The following is an 18,010-nucleotide window of genomic DNA, read 5'->3' on the forward strand; positions in this document are numbered from 1 at the left end:
CTAAAATATTTTAGCAATGAGAGATGTATATTTGTATATATACAGCATGTATACATTGACAAATGAAAATTCTTTTCTTAAGACAGCATAAATCAAGAGTAATTTAGACATCTGGGTCAATACTGTCAACTGAGATCAGGATTTGTTCCACAGAATACAGGTATAATAAAGCATCTGAACTTGGCTGCAATCAGTGAATGAGAGAGAACATTCACGAAGATCATTTCAAGTGCTTTTCTTTGTAACAGGCAGAGTTAAAGGCAAACCCATATCACCACTTATTTTACTTTTTCCAGCAAGTCATAAAGGGTGTGTGAACTTTGGGAATTAAAGTGAATTTCACTTATTGGGAGGACCAAAAGATATTGTTTCTGTGCTCTGCTAAAATGCATAAATGTATGCTTAGTGAAGAAAGTCAAATTTAGTATGTATATTGCCCCAATTAAAAAGCACATCATTTTTATTATTCTCCCTCAAAGTACAGATACAATTCTATGAATGCCTTTAATTGTTGGAATGGTTGAAGATTGCTGGAAAGCCAACCAGAGCTTTCTGTTTCTGATGTGCAATAGAAAGGTAAATATATAAAAATGTCAAAATGCTGCTTAATTTATATTTCTATTGCCTTAAAAAATCTGCATTCATTTGAGAAGGTAGTTCTCAAATTAATTTGCTGCCCATACTGTAGGAAGCTCCATGTGCTTTTATTACTTGTTATGTTGTGGGGTTTTTTTTATGAAAACGAAGTCCCTATTTTTGCAAAGACAATACTGCATAACATGCTTTCTCTCTAGCCATTAGTAATTCAAACTAATGCTAACTAATTTAGTGCTGCCATGATTGGGAAATTATGGAGATAACATACGGATGGATGTGCAGTGCTTCAATCTAATGTAATGACCCTTCCCATTTGCGGCCTGTTTATTTCTAATTACCAAATGAAAATAAGGAATGGGTGGCCTTCAGTCATTCTGTGGATTACAGTTAAATAGAGTTTAATTTCCTAACTAACTGCTAAATGTTTTTTTTTTAACGTGCTTTTTCCCAGCTATTTGTTTTCAAATGACATTTGATAAAAATAGCTATTTTATATATTCTGCTAGTTATGCTGTTTATACTAATGTTCAAGCAGTAAACAGTGTCACTGTAGAATCCTAGTAATGTTTTTTTTCCATTTTTCCAAATGCCTTAGTTGTGTCTGTTTTATATAAAATTTACTGTAGTTCACTCAAACTGGAAAAGCAAATCATAGTCATATTAGTTACTTTAAATGTGTCGGTTTCGTTTTTCATGTCCACATCAAAATATACGTGGAGCTTCACGCTGTCACATAAACAGTTTATTAGTGGGATGCTTTACATCTTTAATATCTTTATATCTTTTTAGCATCTTTACATGATATGCCATATTTAAAAATTACTTCTTAATAGTATCACAGAATTTTTTAGTCCTTTTTTGAGAATACAATACCTGAAGATGTACATATTTAAACTTGTGGTTCATACTTGTTCTTGAAAACACGAATACCTGCAAATCCCATTTTTTAGATGACAAAGAGCTAAAAATGACCTACAGATCTAGCTCATTTTCAGACATAAAAGGAAACAGGTATAAATGGGATTTTTAACAGAGTTCTGTTACAGAATACCAATTTAAATGAAGCTACTAATGAATGACAATGACAAGAAACGCATTGAGTGAACCACTTACTAATTCTTGACAATCATGCAAAAGTAATGAATGAGTGTCATAAAAAGCATCATGGTATTTTACGTTACTGTTTGTTTTCTTCAGGTCAGAGCAAAAGTGTTATGCTCAGAGTGGTGCCCTTAAAGGCAGAACAGATGAATGACCTAAGTAAAAATTTACTTTCTTTGGGGTGAAGTTACCAAGAGGTCACTACTAATATTATATATCAGATGGAAAGAAAGTCTGGAAGATGTTTTTGCACTTGGGGCTACACTGCAACTTTCCAGACCTCCGAGTGTGAATGCACACCCTGAGCTGTTCACTACAATCCTGCTAACCAAAAACTGAATGGATGGACAGACAAAGCTACAGCACAGAATCCTTACGCTAGGCTGTGTCAAAAGGAGGTGAGGCCTACCAGCAAAGGACTAACTATGAAAAATAGCTCTACTTTTTATATTTTCCTCTTGTGATTTAAATAGTTAATTGTCTTTACTGATATTAAGCTGGTAGATAATTACAAAGACCTTAAAAATGAAGTAGACCTAAGTGATATGACCAAAAATATTTTAACAATATGCAGATTAATCATTATTTCTTAAAAACAAGTGTATCCTATTAATGTAACCACGACAAACTGTACACATGTAAAAATATTTATTAATATTACCACATTAAAATACATAAGAGCTATTGCAACACTGCAAATCCCTCAACCACTAGCACTTTGTTGCTCCATATTTCAAACTGCTGTCACACTGAAGACAGTGAATTCCATTGCTAGGATTGTATGATCCTGGGCTGCAGATAACTATATGGACACCAAAAAAAAAAAGAAGGAATTTAAATGGCATTAATACACAATTGTTTACATTTGAAATGATAAATTAAAGATGTATCTTTACCTATTTGAAAAAAATAATTTTATTTATTTTTTTACCCAGCATTCTGCTAGTTGATGAAAGCAGAATTTGAGCTATTTGGCTACAACTATCGTGAATCATAGGTCAATTTAGCAATGTTAGCCGTTCTTCAGGAAAGATCTTAAATGAACAGCATTAGTATTCAGTATGCAAAGGTATTTAAGACCTTCCTTCTTTTTGCGGAGTCTGTGTTTACCTGGGTATTTGGTTTTGCCTGGCTTAATAACGAATTCTTAGTCACTAATGCACAAACCTTCAGCAGGATTTTCAGTATTTGGTTTACCTTCGTTTGTTGAGGCTGGCAGGATTCACTTGATCCTCAGTGGGCTGTTATTATCTTGCCTAGCATTCTTTGCCACTGTTATTGACTGGAGAGGGCTTTAGAGGTCTTATGAAATGTAAGCAAGAAAGGTTCCTTTGCAGATGACATCAACACCTTGCATCTTTAGTACATGAGTACAGGCAGACCAAGATGGCTTTACAGCAAAGAGAAAGCTTTACAAATACATGTAAGCACATTCCTCTGCATGTGTACCAGAGGAATAACTATATGCTTTTTAGTTAAGATTATAAGTATGCTTCTAGTAAATTCTTCCAAATTTTCAGTTTAATGGGAGCAAGGTGGAATTCTATTGCAGTTACTATTACTTCTATAATTTCTCAGTACTGTAACCTGCTACCTAGGGGAAAGCATGAAAAGGAGAAAGGAACCTTAGCAAGGAGGTCTGTAGCTTACTTAGCCAGCTGCTGAAAACTAATTGGTAAACTTTCAATCTTTTTCAGTGACAAAAAACTCCTATCAGTATACCATTGCTTTGAAAGTATAAACATCCGAGCAAAATATTCTATCCTTACAGCATAATTTATATACTTGCCATTTCACACAAACTGAAAAACCCGTAACATCTTAATTTGTTCTTATATCCTATAAACTGATACCTCATGTATCTGATAACTAAATATTTAATTCAATTGTCCTGTAATACTGTGGAATATTTAATGTAAAATGGGCTTTAAAAGCAGAAAAACAGTAAAATCAAGATGAAATTATATGAAAATTTCTAAGGTGTTTGTATTCACCAGTTCTGTATATTCAAGGCACTTTTACAAAAGGCAGGAGACTAAATGGAATTAGTAATCAGTAGAAACTCCTCTCTAAGTCATTGCCTCTACGAAATCACTTGTTTGGTACCTGATGAGCAAGGTTTTGATATGTTTCACCACCAGTGTGTTTTGCCAAACAGATTTCTCTAGAGATAGATGCATCACCCAGTGACTAATCAGGTTAACATGTTTAATTGAAATATATCAGAATAATAATTGAAATAAATCAGAATGAGATTTAGACTAGAAAAACGGTACAGAAGGTAAAGCAATGTCTTGATTTAATGTCATTTTAATATAAAAGCAAATGGGGAAAAAAAAGAATGATGACATAATGTTGTATAAAAGAATGTTAGAGTGGAGTATGGGGAAGAAGATGAAAGCAAGTTCTAATACAGGAGATTTGGATTGGTAGATGATGCAGTTAAGTGAAAGGGTTATGTTTAGTGCATAAATTCTGTGATGGCAGTGTAAAATAAATGATGCATTGTGCACAGAGCACTACGCAATGACATGGAGGAACCAGGACTAGTAAAGTATGACATGAAATTAGGTATTATAAAAATAATAAAGGCTACAGAACAATGAAACTAAAATCCAGTTATTTTGATGTATCAGAACTCCAGTAGGTTTTTCCTTATGAATCCTGCAGAGGATATACATATATATTTTTTTATTTCTCCATGTTCATGAGCCTATGCCGTAATGTTTCCAATTCTGTCACATCCATATTGAGACCAGGAGACTAGAAACATCTGGTTTCATATTCCAAAATAGAATTGGCATATGAAAGGGTAACACAATTATCTGAGGTTTTCAATGTATCTGTGGGGGTAAAATATCACTGGTGCTAACCTATGACTGGTAGGTAAGAAAGTATTATAAAATTGTCAGAAAGGGGAAAAAGAATCATAGAAACTATAGAGTAGCTGATCAGACTTAAATGCAATGTAAAGACTTCATGAACTCTGAAATACATGCAAGTAAGCAGAAAATAATACAATCTGAGATTGTTTTACCGTGAAGATAAATACCTAATTAATTTGAAAGCACCTGATATGGCAGCACATGCAAATTCAATAAACTGCAGAAAACTACGATTCGAAGGAAAATTAAAAAAGGAGTACTGAATGATGCTTAAAAGGGAAATAAGAGTTGGAGAGGAACTGGTAAAGGGATTACTCATTAGCTTGCTCTTAGACAAATTTTAGTAATTTTTTTCACTAAAAAGATTATCAGAAGTTCTTTGGACCAAATAAAAGCACTGATGACGTAAAAGGCACTCGGGAGAGCTCATCTGAAATACCCTGTTAAATTCTAGTCATCCCTGTGCAAGAAAATTAAACTTAAAATGGGGCATGGGAGATGAAGGTTTGTCAAATGCAGATTCTTACGAAAGCAGATAGAAAGTGGTTGACATGTTCCAATTATAAAATAGGAGAAGAAGAAAAATCTATGTAAGCTAAAGGGCAGTCTCTACATCAGAGCAAATGAATATAAACTTTCCATGAATTTAGATTAAAAGCTGAATCGTCTTAACTACAAAGCAAGAGTAACAACAGAGATTAAAGCTCCCAAAATGTTCTAAAATGGATCTTAAAACTGTTTTAACTGGATTATATGAGCTGGTCCCTGCAACAACACAGGAAATTACTGGATAACTCTGCTGTTTTTTTTCATGAAAATGTATTTATCAAAATGTTTCCATGAGTAAGTGCATGTTTTAGAAAAAGCTTTCCCACTAAGAAAAATAATGGGAAAATATTTTGTTTTCTCTTTTTGTAACAGATTTAGGGATTGTAGCAAATCACGGTTGATTATGAATCCATTTCATATTGCTGAAAAAAAAAAAGTCATAATGAGTAGTACTAGCCATGTATGTAAGATACACAAAGTAATTCTCCCATGTTAGCATGGTCTTTAGAGAACTACTCATGAAGTCTGAGGTATAGAAAAGAAACATAGAGAACCTGTAGTAGATAATAATTTATTTAATAAATTTAATAAATTTATATAATTTTAATAATTTTTAATAAATTTAATAAATTGTTGAACAGAGGTCATGATCCAAAACATGACCCAAAATATGACCCAAGAGACTGAACTTAGTTCAGTGAAGACAGTATCAGAAAAAGAAAACGGTCAGTCTTCTAAGGATGTACAGAAGCTGTTGCAAAGATAGAGTTGACAGAATTGTTTCCAGATTCACTGAGACATAACAAGAAGTAGCAGGTATAAACTATATCAAGGGAAACTACAAACGTTTCTGAGAGAAAAGCTTTCCGGTAGCAATGATTTTGAGTACTGAGTTGTGTGTCCTTTGGAGTCTGAAGTCTGTCCTCTGAGGTTTTCAAGATCACGCAGGACACATCTGTCAGGAATAATTGAAGCTGGTATCTTGCTTTGAGGTAGAATGATAGACTGGTCAATAGCAGAGGACCCTTTCAGTTATACTGCCTATGATAGGGTGTTTTGGATTCTGGGAAAGGAAAAGATGAATTTTACCAAGAGGTCAAGAAAGGAAAAGAATATATGTTTGAGTATGCTGGTAGAATGACATGTGCAACTATGGGAAGTAGTAAGTAGGCATGTTTCAGGACTGGCTGTTTCAGATTCTTGTGTACCTCAGATGTGAAATCTTGCCTCTGTATCAGCCAAAGATACGTCTGTTATGATCCCAGCTGAACAGGAATCAGCTTCTTGGGCTAAAATTGTTGTAGAGCTATGTAATATTTCTGTCTAGTGCAGGGGGGTATAAAAAAGGATGTCAGCTAGGAAAACACTATTATTTTTCACTGCTGGTGTTAAACGGCCATCAGAGATAAGACAAAAATTCCATTTTGAAGAGAAAAGAAATATAAATTAGTTTAGTATGGACTAAAGAAAGAATGGATTTAGAAAGCCGAAAACAAAACTGCAGTCTGTACATAACAAATCATCCTAAAAAGAAGATATGCTTTTCTAAAATTGATTCTCATGTACCTTTCCTTGAAATCAATGGTGCTTTGTGCAACAGGGCCTTGTATTGCAATAAATGTACTAAATTGATATATATCTTGCCCTTCCATATATATATATATATATATTTATTTATATTTTTTTTCTGGAATAAATGGACTAAAAATTCGTCTCTCTCATGAAGACAACAAACTGGAAAAAGCAATAGCACATGGAAGCATTTGCCATATCCTGCAATTTTAGAATTGTCTCCTTCTGTTTTCTAATTTCTTCCATGTTCTTAATATTTCTTTTTAAAGTGTAGTCCATACTGTAAACTGTCTTTGATATGTAATCCAGTGTTTCTTTCACCATTTCTAGCTCTATAGGGAATTATCCGTGTCAAAAGCATCACAACAGATTTATTCTCTACATGTCTGTCTTCCGATGTTCCCTTGAGACTTCAGTCTCAATATCTGGGAATCATATGAATAACCTTTTGCCAGGGGAAATGTAATCTGGCAAAGCCACTTTTCAAAACAATGATCCTGAACATCTAGGATAAAGGTTTATCACTTGTTTTAATATGAGGACTCCTATGAATAAAATCAACAGAATTCAATCAGTCCTCCCTTTTCTTTATACCAAATGGATCACAGATATTTACTAATTCATTATTTTAATCTCACTTTATTCTCACTGAGATCTCCGTATCTCAGATCTGGAACAAAGCATTTAAGTTTGTAATTACATTAAAGCATTAACTAATATTCCTGCTTTTAAGGATAAACATAATTGTCTTCTTTGCCTGACCTGAAAAACAATACTTGAAACATACCTTGTAAGATTGCAGATTTTCTACACTAACTCATAAAAAAAAAAAACAAAACACTGGTATCTAGAGGTCTGAAATTAATTTGATTAATTTTAATTTAAATCAGTCTACAGAAATTGTGAGTCTGTCTTAAAGTCTAAATTCGTAAGATTTTACAAATGTTTTACCCAAGTACCAATCTGACCCAGTATTGGCTACCTTGACAGACTTGTCAGGATCACAGCCAATATTCTGTTCAATCGGAGCAAAAAGCATTGTAACTGTATTTAATGTTTGTATGATAAATGAATTTGTCACTTACCACAACACTCTGGACAGCCTGGATGTCTTAGAGCATTCATTCCGTATCCTGGATAGCAGCGATCAATCCACACCATTTGCAGAGTACCTTCAATGTAGTATATTTCAGGCAACGGTTCAGCAGTCTTCTTCCTAACTTCTACTTCTTGCTTAAAAAATCTCTCTATGAGGTATTTTGCCTAAATTGAAACAAATAATATTTTTTCAGAGTCTTTGATGCAAAGAGGCAAGAATAGAAAGACTGAGGAATGTGGGTATGATTTAGGATTTAAAGGACATATTACTAAACCCTTTGTTTGTAGCAGGGAGGTGGAATGGTAACAGGATAATCTGATATTCTTGAATACATTGTTTTTATTTTAGGTAAACCGTGATCAATTAATGCAATATCTCTGAAAGTTTTCAGGATTATATAAATACAACTTTTAAAGCTAATCCATGGCAATTTTGCCAGCATTAAACATCTGTAGCTCAGCATCAATAGTTTTGCAGCTTTCCCTCCTACACAGGTACTATTATTTAGGTCCAATTAGATTTCATACTTTCCATCCATATTAGATATCTCTCTTCAATTAAAAAAAAAAATGCCAAAGGTCTCCTGCAACCAAGTTAGATAAAGAGATTATTAAATCAATCAAACATAACCATACAAGAATAATTCTGTTACTCAAAAAGATTTGTACAAATAGAATCCTATATAGCATAAATATTTGTTTCAATCAGTGCAGAACCAGCAGCATAGAGTCACAGAAATATTAGGGTACAAGAGAGCTCTGTTATGTCTCATCTGCTCCAACTCCCTAGACAAAAGAAATGTGTATTTTTTAAAAATCCTTATTTTCTCTCATTTTTTTACTTTCTTAATAGGTGCATGACATTGGAATATCAAAGATTTTAGTTCATAGTAGTTAAACTGAATAAATGATATAAAATCTGTAACAAAAAATAGACTGATTAGCAACCTGACAAAGTAAGAAGTCTCAATGTTTCATGTCCAGACAGCAATTCATTTGTATACAGGGATTAATCATATATATAGAAAGCTGAACAGAAAAAGTGAAAAAACTTTAATAGACTTGCAAAGTTCAGTACACACACAGATTACAAAAAAGGCAAAACCAAATTTATTTATACACTCTTATTTTGATCTTCTTGTCTGCACAAAAAAAATTAGCTTTGACCATGAGCTTTCCCCACAGATTCATTTTTTTTCCTTCCAGTGGAAAAAGCTGCTTAACAAGGACTGCATATTTTAGCCTCCCTTGCCCCTTTAGTGGAATCCCAAAGGACGATTTGCATGCATATTCTTCACAATGGGGAGGTAGAGGCAGATGCTTCAGAACAACATTCAAATCAACACTATACTGAATAGAGGGAGCACCTATAATTGGCATACTGTGAAGGATTTGCTTAGAAAAACACTGGTCAAGATTGCCTTGAGCTCTCCTTTATATGTCCTGACAGTACTTTAATCCACATTGTAGGTGAATATACTCATGATCCACAAAATTTTCTTCAAAATGTGGGCAAATAAAAAAGCTCTTTTATCCACCCCATCATTTCTTTGAAAACATGACCTATCAGACCCTAAATCCATGAACAGTAGGGGACTTCATCAGCATGTTTCTGAGATGAAACCAGTATCAAATTTCTATGGATGGGTGTTATGGAGCAGCTAAATATGGAAACGAGGCAGGAAAATGACTGCCAGTATAAAGATGCAGCGGCCTAAGTACTGCAACAGAAGCTCAGTGTGACAGCATGTGTTTATCTCCTATGTTACAACAGGTTCCTCACAGCATGAGTTGTTAGTTTCCTAACAACTCATTTCTCCTCTCCAAGATACCTTCAGCAAACATACACCTTTTCATGCCCTTCCTTCCAACTCCTTTCTCTTTGCTTATCGTAGAACCACAGAACCATAGAATGGCTTGGATTAGAAGGGCCTTTAAAGACCAACCAGTTCCAACTCACCTGCCATGGGCAGGGACACCTGCCACCAGACCAGGCTGCCCAAAGCCCCATCCAGCCTGGCCTTGAGCACCTACAGGGATGGGGCATCCATCCACAGTTTCCCTGGGCATCCTGTTCCAGTGCCTCAGCACCCTCTGAGTGGAGAATTTCTTCCTTATATCTAATATAAACCTACCCTCTTTTAGTTTAAAGCCATCGCCCCTTGTCCTGTCACTATACTCCCTGACAGAGTCCCTTCCCAGTTTTCCTGTAGGCTCCCTTTAGGTACTGGAAGGTTGCTGTGGTGTCTCCCTGGAGCCTTCTCTTCTCCAGGCTGAACAACCGCAACTCCCTCAGCCTCTTCTGTCTTCATAGGAGAGGTGCTCCCTTCCCCTCCTATGGCAGAAGGCATATCTTCCTCCTGTACTTCCCGTTCTCTTTTTCCTTTCCCCATTAAGAACCTCTGAATTAACAGTTAACCTGGTAAGCAAAAGGCTGGCTTCTGGTTCACTGCTGGAAGAGACGAAATTCTTAAAAAAAAAAATAAAAAAAATAAAAAAATCTGCAAGCAGCTAAAATTTTACCAGATTAGTGGTAAGATCACTTTGAAGTTATGGAAAGGCACTCCATTACAAATAACATGTTTAGTATTTATAAGACAGTGTATGTTCAAAGGTTCCTGATTGTCTTGCTACTTCTCATACTCTGTTTAACAGACTTAATACAGACCAATAGTGTGATCTGCCTTAGCAACAAGGGCAACAGAATATTGACAATTTTAACCAAATTTGTATTTTTAATGAAATTTATATCCACTAAAACTTTTACATTGATTTCTTCATTAAACAAATTATGCTTCATATTTTATGTTGATATTATACTTCATTAGAGTAGCTTATTATGTTAGTTGCCATTTTATTCCTCCATCTACTGTACCTTGTTTAATCTGTGAGATGCATCACAAGCACTTCGCTTACATAGTCTGTTGTTTTCTTCTCTGTCTAAGCAAGTAACTGTAACAAAATACAATCTATTTACAGAAGAACAGTAAATGAAATCAACATTTTTTTATTTACTGGTTTAAGATTCTAGTAATTTCTGATGCAAGAATGTTGAAACATATCCACATTTCAGATGTCTGACTTGCAACATTTTAGCGAAACCATACAGTCTTTCCTCTTCCAGACATTATCAATATGTCTATGTCTAGTTTTCCATATACTTAAATATTTCACGGGAACTGCCATTTATTTGTGAATTCTGATGGCAAGGAAATGTGTAATCCTAGATGCTTCCCAGATTTATATGCATCTGAATCCTTTCAGAAGAAATAATCTACTTCTTCCCTAATTACTTAGCTATTATTATGCATTTATGAAGACAAGTTTTGAAACAGTTAGCTAGGAACCCTAACAGTTCAAGCTTCTGACTGTCCAAACAATGGACTCAAGTTTTGTCTCAAGAACAACTACAGCAATATCTAGTGTTTTAAAGATTCCCCCCACTGGTCTTCTCCCCTGCACACATCTTAATTCCATATCTTCACCCACTCAACCCTGTCCATCCTCATAGGAATCCCTATGGGACATTGAACAGAAGGAAAACCTGGAAGTATAGACTGAATGAAAACTGTAGTTACATTTTAGTAATCCATTTGCATGGGTCCACGTTCCTTGTCAACTGACTAACATGTTACATTAAAGGCCCAAGAAATAGTTTAGAAGCTGCTGGCCTACTCTCCAGAACTCGCATTAGATTAACCTGCCATAGTAAGAAGAAAATTATCTGTTAACATGTTAATTTCACTCCTTATATTATAAGCTTTACCTACCTCTGTCACAGAAGTAATTCTGAATGCCAAAAGCTGCTTAGAAATCAAAAAGTGCTAATACCTCCAGCTAATAAAGAATGTGTAGTTTACCTCTGGGTTGTATCAAAGTTTAAATTGACCAAAATCTCTAACTGGAGAATTTCTCCTCCTTGATTGTAGAAATGTTTCAAAGCATTGTGCAAACATTCTATAAAGCTTGCACATTGTTTAAATCTCACTTATGTCATCTCAATAAATAATTAACCTAAACTAGCTACACTCTTCACGTCAGTGCTATTTACTACAAATACAGTCTTCAGGCAAACACAGCTAACTAATAGTTTCATTATTTTTGTAAGTAGTTATATTTAATTTTTGAGAAAATTTAAATCGTAAAGTGGAAAGTGGAAAACATGCAATTGGTATTCTTTTTCAGAAAGGTATCTCCTCAAACTGCATGTCTGCAGTCTACATAGTGACTAATCTAATACAATATATGAAAACAATGAAAGAATAGCCTTTTTAGAGTTGAAATAATTAGAGTAAGCTCACAAAAATTTTACATATGCTCTTACATATATTCAGCTCAGCAATTACCAACTGCATCTCTTTGGGTTTTAGAGATCTCTTTTAATAAAATAAAGTAATTCAGGTGAACTACACATATATAGGGACTGCATCACATGTTCTTTCAGACCTCATTCACAGCATAAAGGAGCTGAGACTTTCTTTTCATATGGTTTCAGTGTTCGGAAGGAATATTCTGAAAACAAACCTCAATAAAAAAAGTTTATATTAAAGTGAAAATGTATTTTTAATACATGAACTTTATGCAGGGATGATAAGTAACTAACACACTGTAAGGTCATTTATGTATAAAGACACTCAAATATCAGTTATAACATTTTATAATTATTACAATATATAATGACACTCAGTAAGAAGCCTTAAATAAATCCTCCATAATTTAGTGACATCTGCCCTCCCCAACTCACAAGAAGTAATGGCTTTAAACTAAAAGAGGAGAGATTAAAATTAGATGTAAGGAGAAAATTATTTACTATGCATATTATTTACTATAATTTGAAAATTATTTACAATATTTACCACCGCCAGTCGTGAGGCACTGGAGCAGGTTGCCCAGAGAAGCTGTGGATGCCCCATCCCTGGAGGTGTTCAAGGCCAGGTTCGATGGGGCTTTGGGCAACCTGATCTGGTGGGAGGTGTCCCTGCCCACGGTGGGGGCGGGGAAGGGATTTTTCAAGTCCTTTTTGACACAAACCATTCAGTGATTCTGATTCTAAGCCACCTAATTATTTGCTTTGAATCGTGACTAAAGGAAACCGAAAATACCAAAGTCAACCCAGTATATTTGGTAACTTATTCTTACCTGGATCTCCTTTACACTCCTACTGTTTTTCTGTTTTTGTTTTAGAAAAAAAAAAAAAAAACACTAAATTTCGCACTTGTATTATTGCCACTTAAAGAAGGAAAGATACTGAGATTCATCTCATTCAACCCCACAGCACATCCATGGAAGAATTTACATACCTATAATAGGTGCCTAGAGGAAGGTCATCTAGGGAGTTATGGAATACACTGTATCACTTTTCTTCCCATGTTAGTGTGCATTAAGGAGCATGATAAAGTTTTATGATAAAAAATAAAAAACATATTGATCTATCCAGAACCATAAAAAGTTCTGAAGCTGTTATGAAATAATGTAAAAGACACATTTTTGAGTACATAACTATCTTTTTTGACATTAATTTCACATACAATACTTTGAACAATCGAAAAACTTTAATTTTAAATACTTACAATACTTTCAGCATATAAGCAGTAAATTCCACTAGCTATAAAAAAATCTAACTATTATTTAAAAGTAAGGCAGATTTTTACCTGAAAATGTAAAGAACATTTCATTCTGTAGACCTCCTCTCTGCATTTTTACATGATGGCATTCTGACTTAATTAACATAACCTCACAAGAAAGTTCAGCAACAAGCTTGTTTAGTATCTGAATCAAGGCCTTCTTGAAAGAAATATTATGAAAACTATTGCAGGGGGCTGCGTGATACCGTACTGTCAATTCATAGTAATATTGAGGATCAGAGTAAGCTGCAGGAAAAAAATACGAAAGATGATGAGGAAAATGTATGAAGTAAGAAGAAAGAAAAGTAATTTATATACTTGAAAATTAAATTATTAATTGAAATCCTTAATTTATAAGCAAAACCTACTTTGAACACCCAAAGATTTTTTAATGATACATAACATATACTGGGCTATTTAGAAACACTTGAGAGAGTTATGCAAGTCCACATTCTTAATTATATCCATAGGTAAGTCTTACTGTTTATTACTGTAATTTTTTTTTAAACCAACAGGAAACTACAGTAGAGGCATCAAGAATATGAAAGTTAAGGTTAAGAAGCATGTTACAAAATATCCTGTAGTTTGTTGTGCAGTATTTCATCTCATCCATTATCATTAGTTATAGTAGTGTATCTTACATTTCTTAGTCAGCTATCACCTAAGTATATTAAAAGAAGTAAAAACTGAACAGAAATTCCTTCTCTATCAATGTAAGTACCTGAACAAGCTACCATACAGGTATGAAATTTACTTTTAAGGAAGAATCAGTTATTTCAACTTTACTGTGAAGCTAAATGCATACCCAGACATCTTTTACAAATATATTGATGTACCATAAAATGCATATTTTATTCATGGTAACCACTCTACTTACACAAAGCTTAAGACCAACAGAACAAAATGCTAAGTTGTTAAATTAAAAACAGGAGTGAAAGAATGAAGAAGAGAGGTCAAGGTGTGGGTAGAATCATAGAAATAAGAAAGCAGGGAGAGGTGCAAGGAAGAAAGAATGGAGGAAGAGAAACCAAACCAGCCGAAACAAAAGAGAAAATCACAGGATGGCTTGGGTTGGAAGGGACCTTACGGATCATCTAGTTCCAACCCCACTGCTATGGGCAGGGATGCCACCCACCAGATCAGGTTGCCCAAAGCCCCATCCAACCTGGCCTTGAACACTTCCAGGAATGAGGCATCCACAGCCTCTCTGGACAACCTGTTCCAGTGCCTCGTCACCTTCATCATGAAGAATTCCTTCCTTACATCTAATATACATCTCCCCTCTTTTAAAAGCCATTACTCCTTCTCCTATCGCTACACTCCCTGACAAAGAGTCCCTCCCCAGCTTTCCTACAGAATCCCTTCGAATACTAGGATAGCTGCAGAACATCCAATTAAGACAGCTCAGAAGATCCTCCACTTTGCTTTTGCGTCCTCCTTTTCCTTTCCTTTGCTGCTGCATGTTCTAGACTTTTTTGTATTTGTATGAAACTTGAGTTTTGTATGCTAATATTTAGATTTGGATCCTTATTGAAAAATGTAAGACTGCATTACTGAAAACAATAAACTTTTCCATCAAAACTGCTTCAAATAAATTGCTTTCTATCCAATTCTGTCAAGCAAGCTAATTGCTAAAAGACATAGGTATTCTACATTAAGTCTACTGAGGCCAAACTCTAATTTACATTGGAGGTTAATTTAGGTTATTGTGCTCTACCAAGCCTTTAAATGAGCACTGGTATGCATTTCAAATTTAAGATCAGACACCATTCTGTTTAAGGCAATAGGAACTCTTGCCTACATCTCCACAAGAAAAAATTTCTATACTTCAGGGAAGAAAGAGAGAGCTAGTAATGAATGACATTGCCTTTATAATATTTCACTTTCACTTCATCAAAGACTTTACCTCCTGACAGACAACTATGTAATCAGAACAAGAAAGAATGAGCTACGAATATTATATAATTAAATGGTACATACTTTATATTTTAAAAACACAATTGGGTAATAATTAAGACATTAATCTGGTGTGAAATAAATCCATATGTCTGTGCTAAAGTTAATCTCCTAAAGAATAATTCAATTTAAAATCAGAGTATTTTTATGTTGTTAAAGATTACTGCCTGTTCAATTTGTTGCATTTCATTATGTTTTATGTTTCTTTTTTAAAAAGAATTGTGTTCATAAATTTCTCAGTACACCAGTGAGCTTCATGTAAGGCTCTGTAAATGCCATTAAATGAACTGCCTGGTAGCAAATGCTAATAAAAACAGTTTATCCAAAGAAACAGAACATCTTTACCTCCCCAAGTTAAGTTCTAAGTAAGCACTACTTATTTATAAATAGCAACACATTTTAAAATAAAATCTTTTTCAGTGTAAAAGCACACTTACCAAGGTTGATAACTTACCATAAATAAGATATTTTAAAATGAGTTTTTTATCAGGTTGCGTTGCTGTTAACTTATAAAGAAGAGAACAATTGTAAACTCCACTCAGATGAGATTTGAAGTGTCTCAATATTAAAGTTCCCGTTGGTGATATTTGCACACTGCTATTTTCTAGTAAACATAGTAATAAAATAACTTTAGCTGTCATGAGAAAATGCAGAAAGTAACAGTCCAAATGGTTATTTACTCTTAAACCGTATAATAACATGGATTCAGCTGAAGGCATGGGAATCAGAAACTGGAGCTTAGAGGGTGTCATTTACTTCAGCTTTACACAAATATTCCTTATTGCTACTGTGTTTTTAAGTATTGGTTCATGAAGCAGTCCTAGAAACCTGTTTTTATTTGACCTACAGCATCTATTATATTCTCTACAATATCCACTTCCAAGAGCAAAAAACTCCCAGATAAAAAAAAAAAAAAAGACAAAGTGGTCAAATAAAGGTGTTTTTTGTTGTCGTGTTTTTTTGTTTGTTTGTTTGTTTGTTTGTTTTTAGTAATTTTACCTTTATATAGTTAAAGGGAGTAGTAGCCTCTCAGTCTTCAGTCTCAACCAATCAACTAATTACCAGCTGGCAATGTTTAGCATGCAGTAAACTTGAAAGTAAGTAAGCAGGACAGGAAGTTCAAGTTAAGCAAGTAGTGTATGACAGACGTTCCAAAAAAACATCGTATTTATATGCCAAAATTAGAATAATATATGCTTAAGATTGTAAAGTAATCTTTCTGCATGGAAAGATATGCACAGTTATAGTGGCCTAAGTCTTAACACCACTCCTTAGCTCAAGACAGAGAAGTGGAATCCTTCTTTAAAGGACATATTATAAACATGACTCTGCTACAATTTTTTAAGGAAAAAGAAAAGCAATATTTGAGGTCAGACTTTGGGCACTGATGTTGAGCCATGCACTTGTCCTATGTAGTCGGCTTGTAGGTTACATGATGACAGCTGATGAGCCCTTTCCTGACTTAAGAGTCCTCAGGTAGTGCCAATACAGATAAGGGTCTCTCAAATAATAGCATGCAGCCTATCTTGCTGGCAGCTGTCAAAGTAAACCTTGGGATTAGAGCAGATTAGAATAGACTTAAAGGTAAAATACTCACTTTGATAAAATATTTTGAGAATGGATTTTTTGTTCTATTTTTGGAGTAAAAAACAAACAAACAAACAAACAAAAAACCCGCTATATTTAGTATCTTGAGTAACTTAGACCTTTATCTAGTGCATGGAATTAGTGTGGTATGAAAAACATATTTTTAGACTGAAAAAAATCAATGCTAAGGACTTGAGATCTATACTACAGACATCTTAGTTTTTTGCTTCAGATCAGTCCTAGTCTGATTTTACAAACTGACCACGCGTTATCACTCAAAGCAAACCTTTCCAATTAGCTTCATCCAATAGGAATACAGTCTGTGCAATCAACAACCAGTCCACAATCCAAACAAAATGTAAGAGGTCAAGCAATTCACTTCAAAGCCACAATCCTATTCAAACTAACATGTTAGTGTGGATGCACACTGATTTTCCTGGGACGCAATGTTAAGAAAGATACTGAGGGAAAAAAAAAAAAAAGAGAGAGAGAAAAAAAGAAGAAAAAAAAAAGCAACCCTGATCTTTTTACACACTTGGCAGCAGGCTGTGGGACAACTTTGTTCCTCAAGAATCTATTTAAGCTTTTAATCAACTTAGTTTTGCTGCATATATAACTATGTTTAAAATAAAATTTAAGCACTGGTAAAAAAAAAAAAAAGAGTACTATTAAAAAGACTGGAAGTGCAAATTCTTTGACAAGAAAGGTTTGGGATTCCATATTAGGTTTTCACACTACTGAGACACTGTCTTTCATTTTTTTGGGTGATGAAGAGGTTTTTAATCCTTGATGAATTACTCAGGATGTAGTTGATGTGTCTCTAAACTAGGATAACATTTGCTACTGTAGGCTGAAATAGCTAACAGATTAATATTGTCAGAAAACCATCACAGATTTAAGAACTGTAGTTCTAATTGTTGGCATGTTCACCTGCCCTGTGTGGGCCAAAAGCAGCATCACCTTTAATTGACTGGATAGCAGGAGCACTTTTAAGATATATCACAGTTTTGCTATACTTACAAAATCTATTACTAAATTAAA

General features: G+C 34.3%; 1 protein-coding gene across 1 annotated transcript in view; it reads right to left on the reverse strand.

The window, feature by feature from the left end:
- Positions 1 to 2,408: 2,408 nt before the first annotated feature.
- The window catches only part of ZPBP (zona pellucida binding protein), a 28,733-nt gene continuing 13,131 nt past the window's right edge, over positions 2,409 to 18,010 (reverse strand). The window contains exons 4-8 of the mRNA XM_035552693.1: positions 15,837 to 15,986; positions 13,454 to 13,672; positions 10,678 to 10,754; positions 7,790 to 7,967; positions 2,409 to 2,500 (exon numbers count right to left, since the gene is read on the reverse strand). Coding sequence (XP_035408586.1) covers positions 2,409 to 2,500; positions 7,790 to 7,967; positions 10,678 to 10,754; positions 13,454 to 13,672; positions 15,837 to 15,986 — 716 coding nt within the window. The remainder of the gene's footprint in view (positions 2,501 to 7,789; positions 7,968 to 10,677; positions 10,755 to 13,453; positions 13,673 to 15,836; positions 15,987 to 18,010) is intronic.

Source organism: Cygnus atratus, chromosome 2, assembly GCF_013377495.2.
Source record: "Cygnus atratus isolate AKBS03 ecotype Queensland, Australia chromosome 2, CAtr_DNAZoo_HiC_assembly, whole genome shotgun sequence".
In the NCBI taxonomy this organism is placed as follows: Eukaryota; Metazoa; Chordata; class Aves; order Anseriformes; family Anatidae; genus Cygnus; species Cygnus atratus.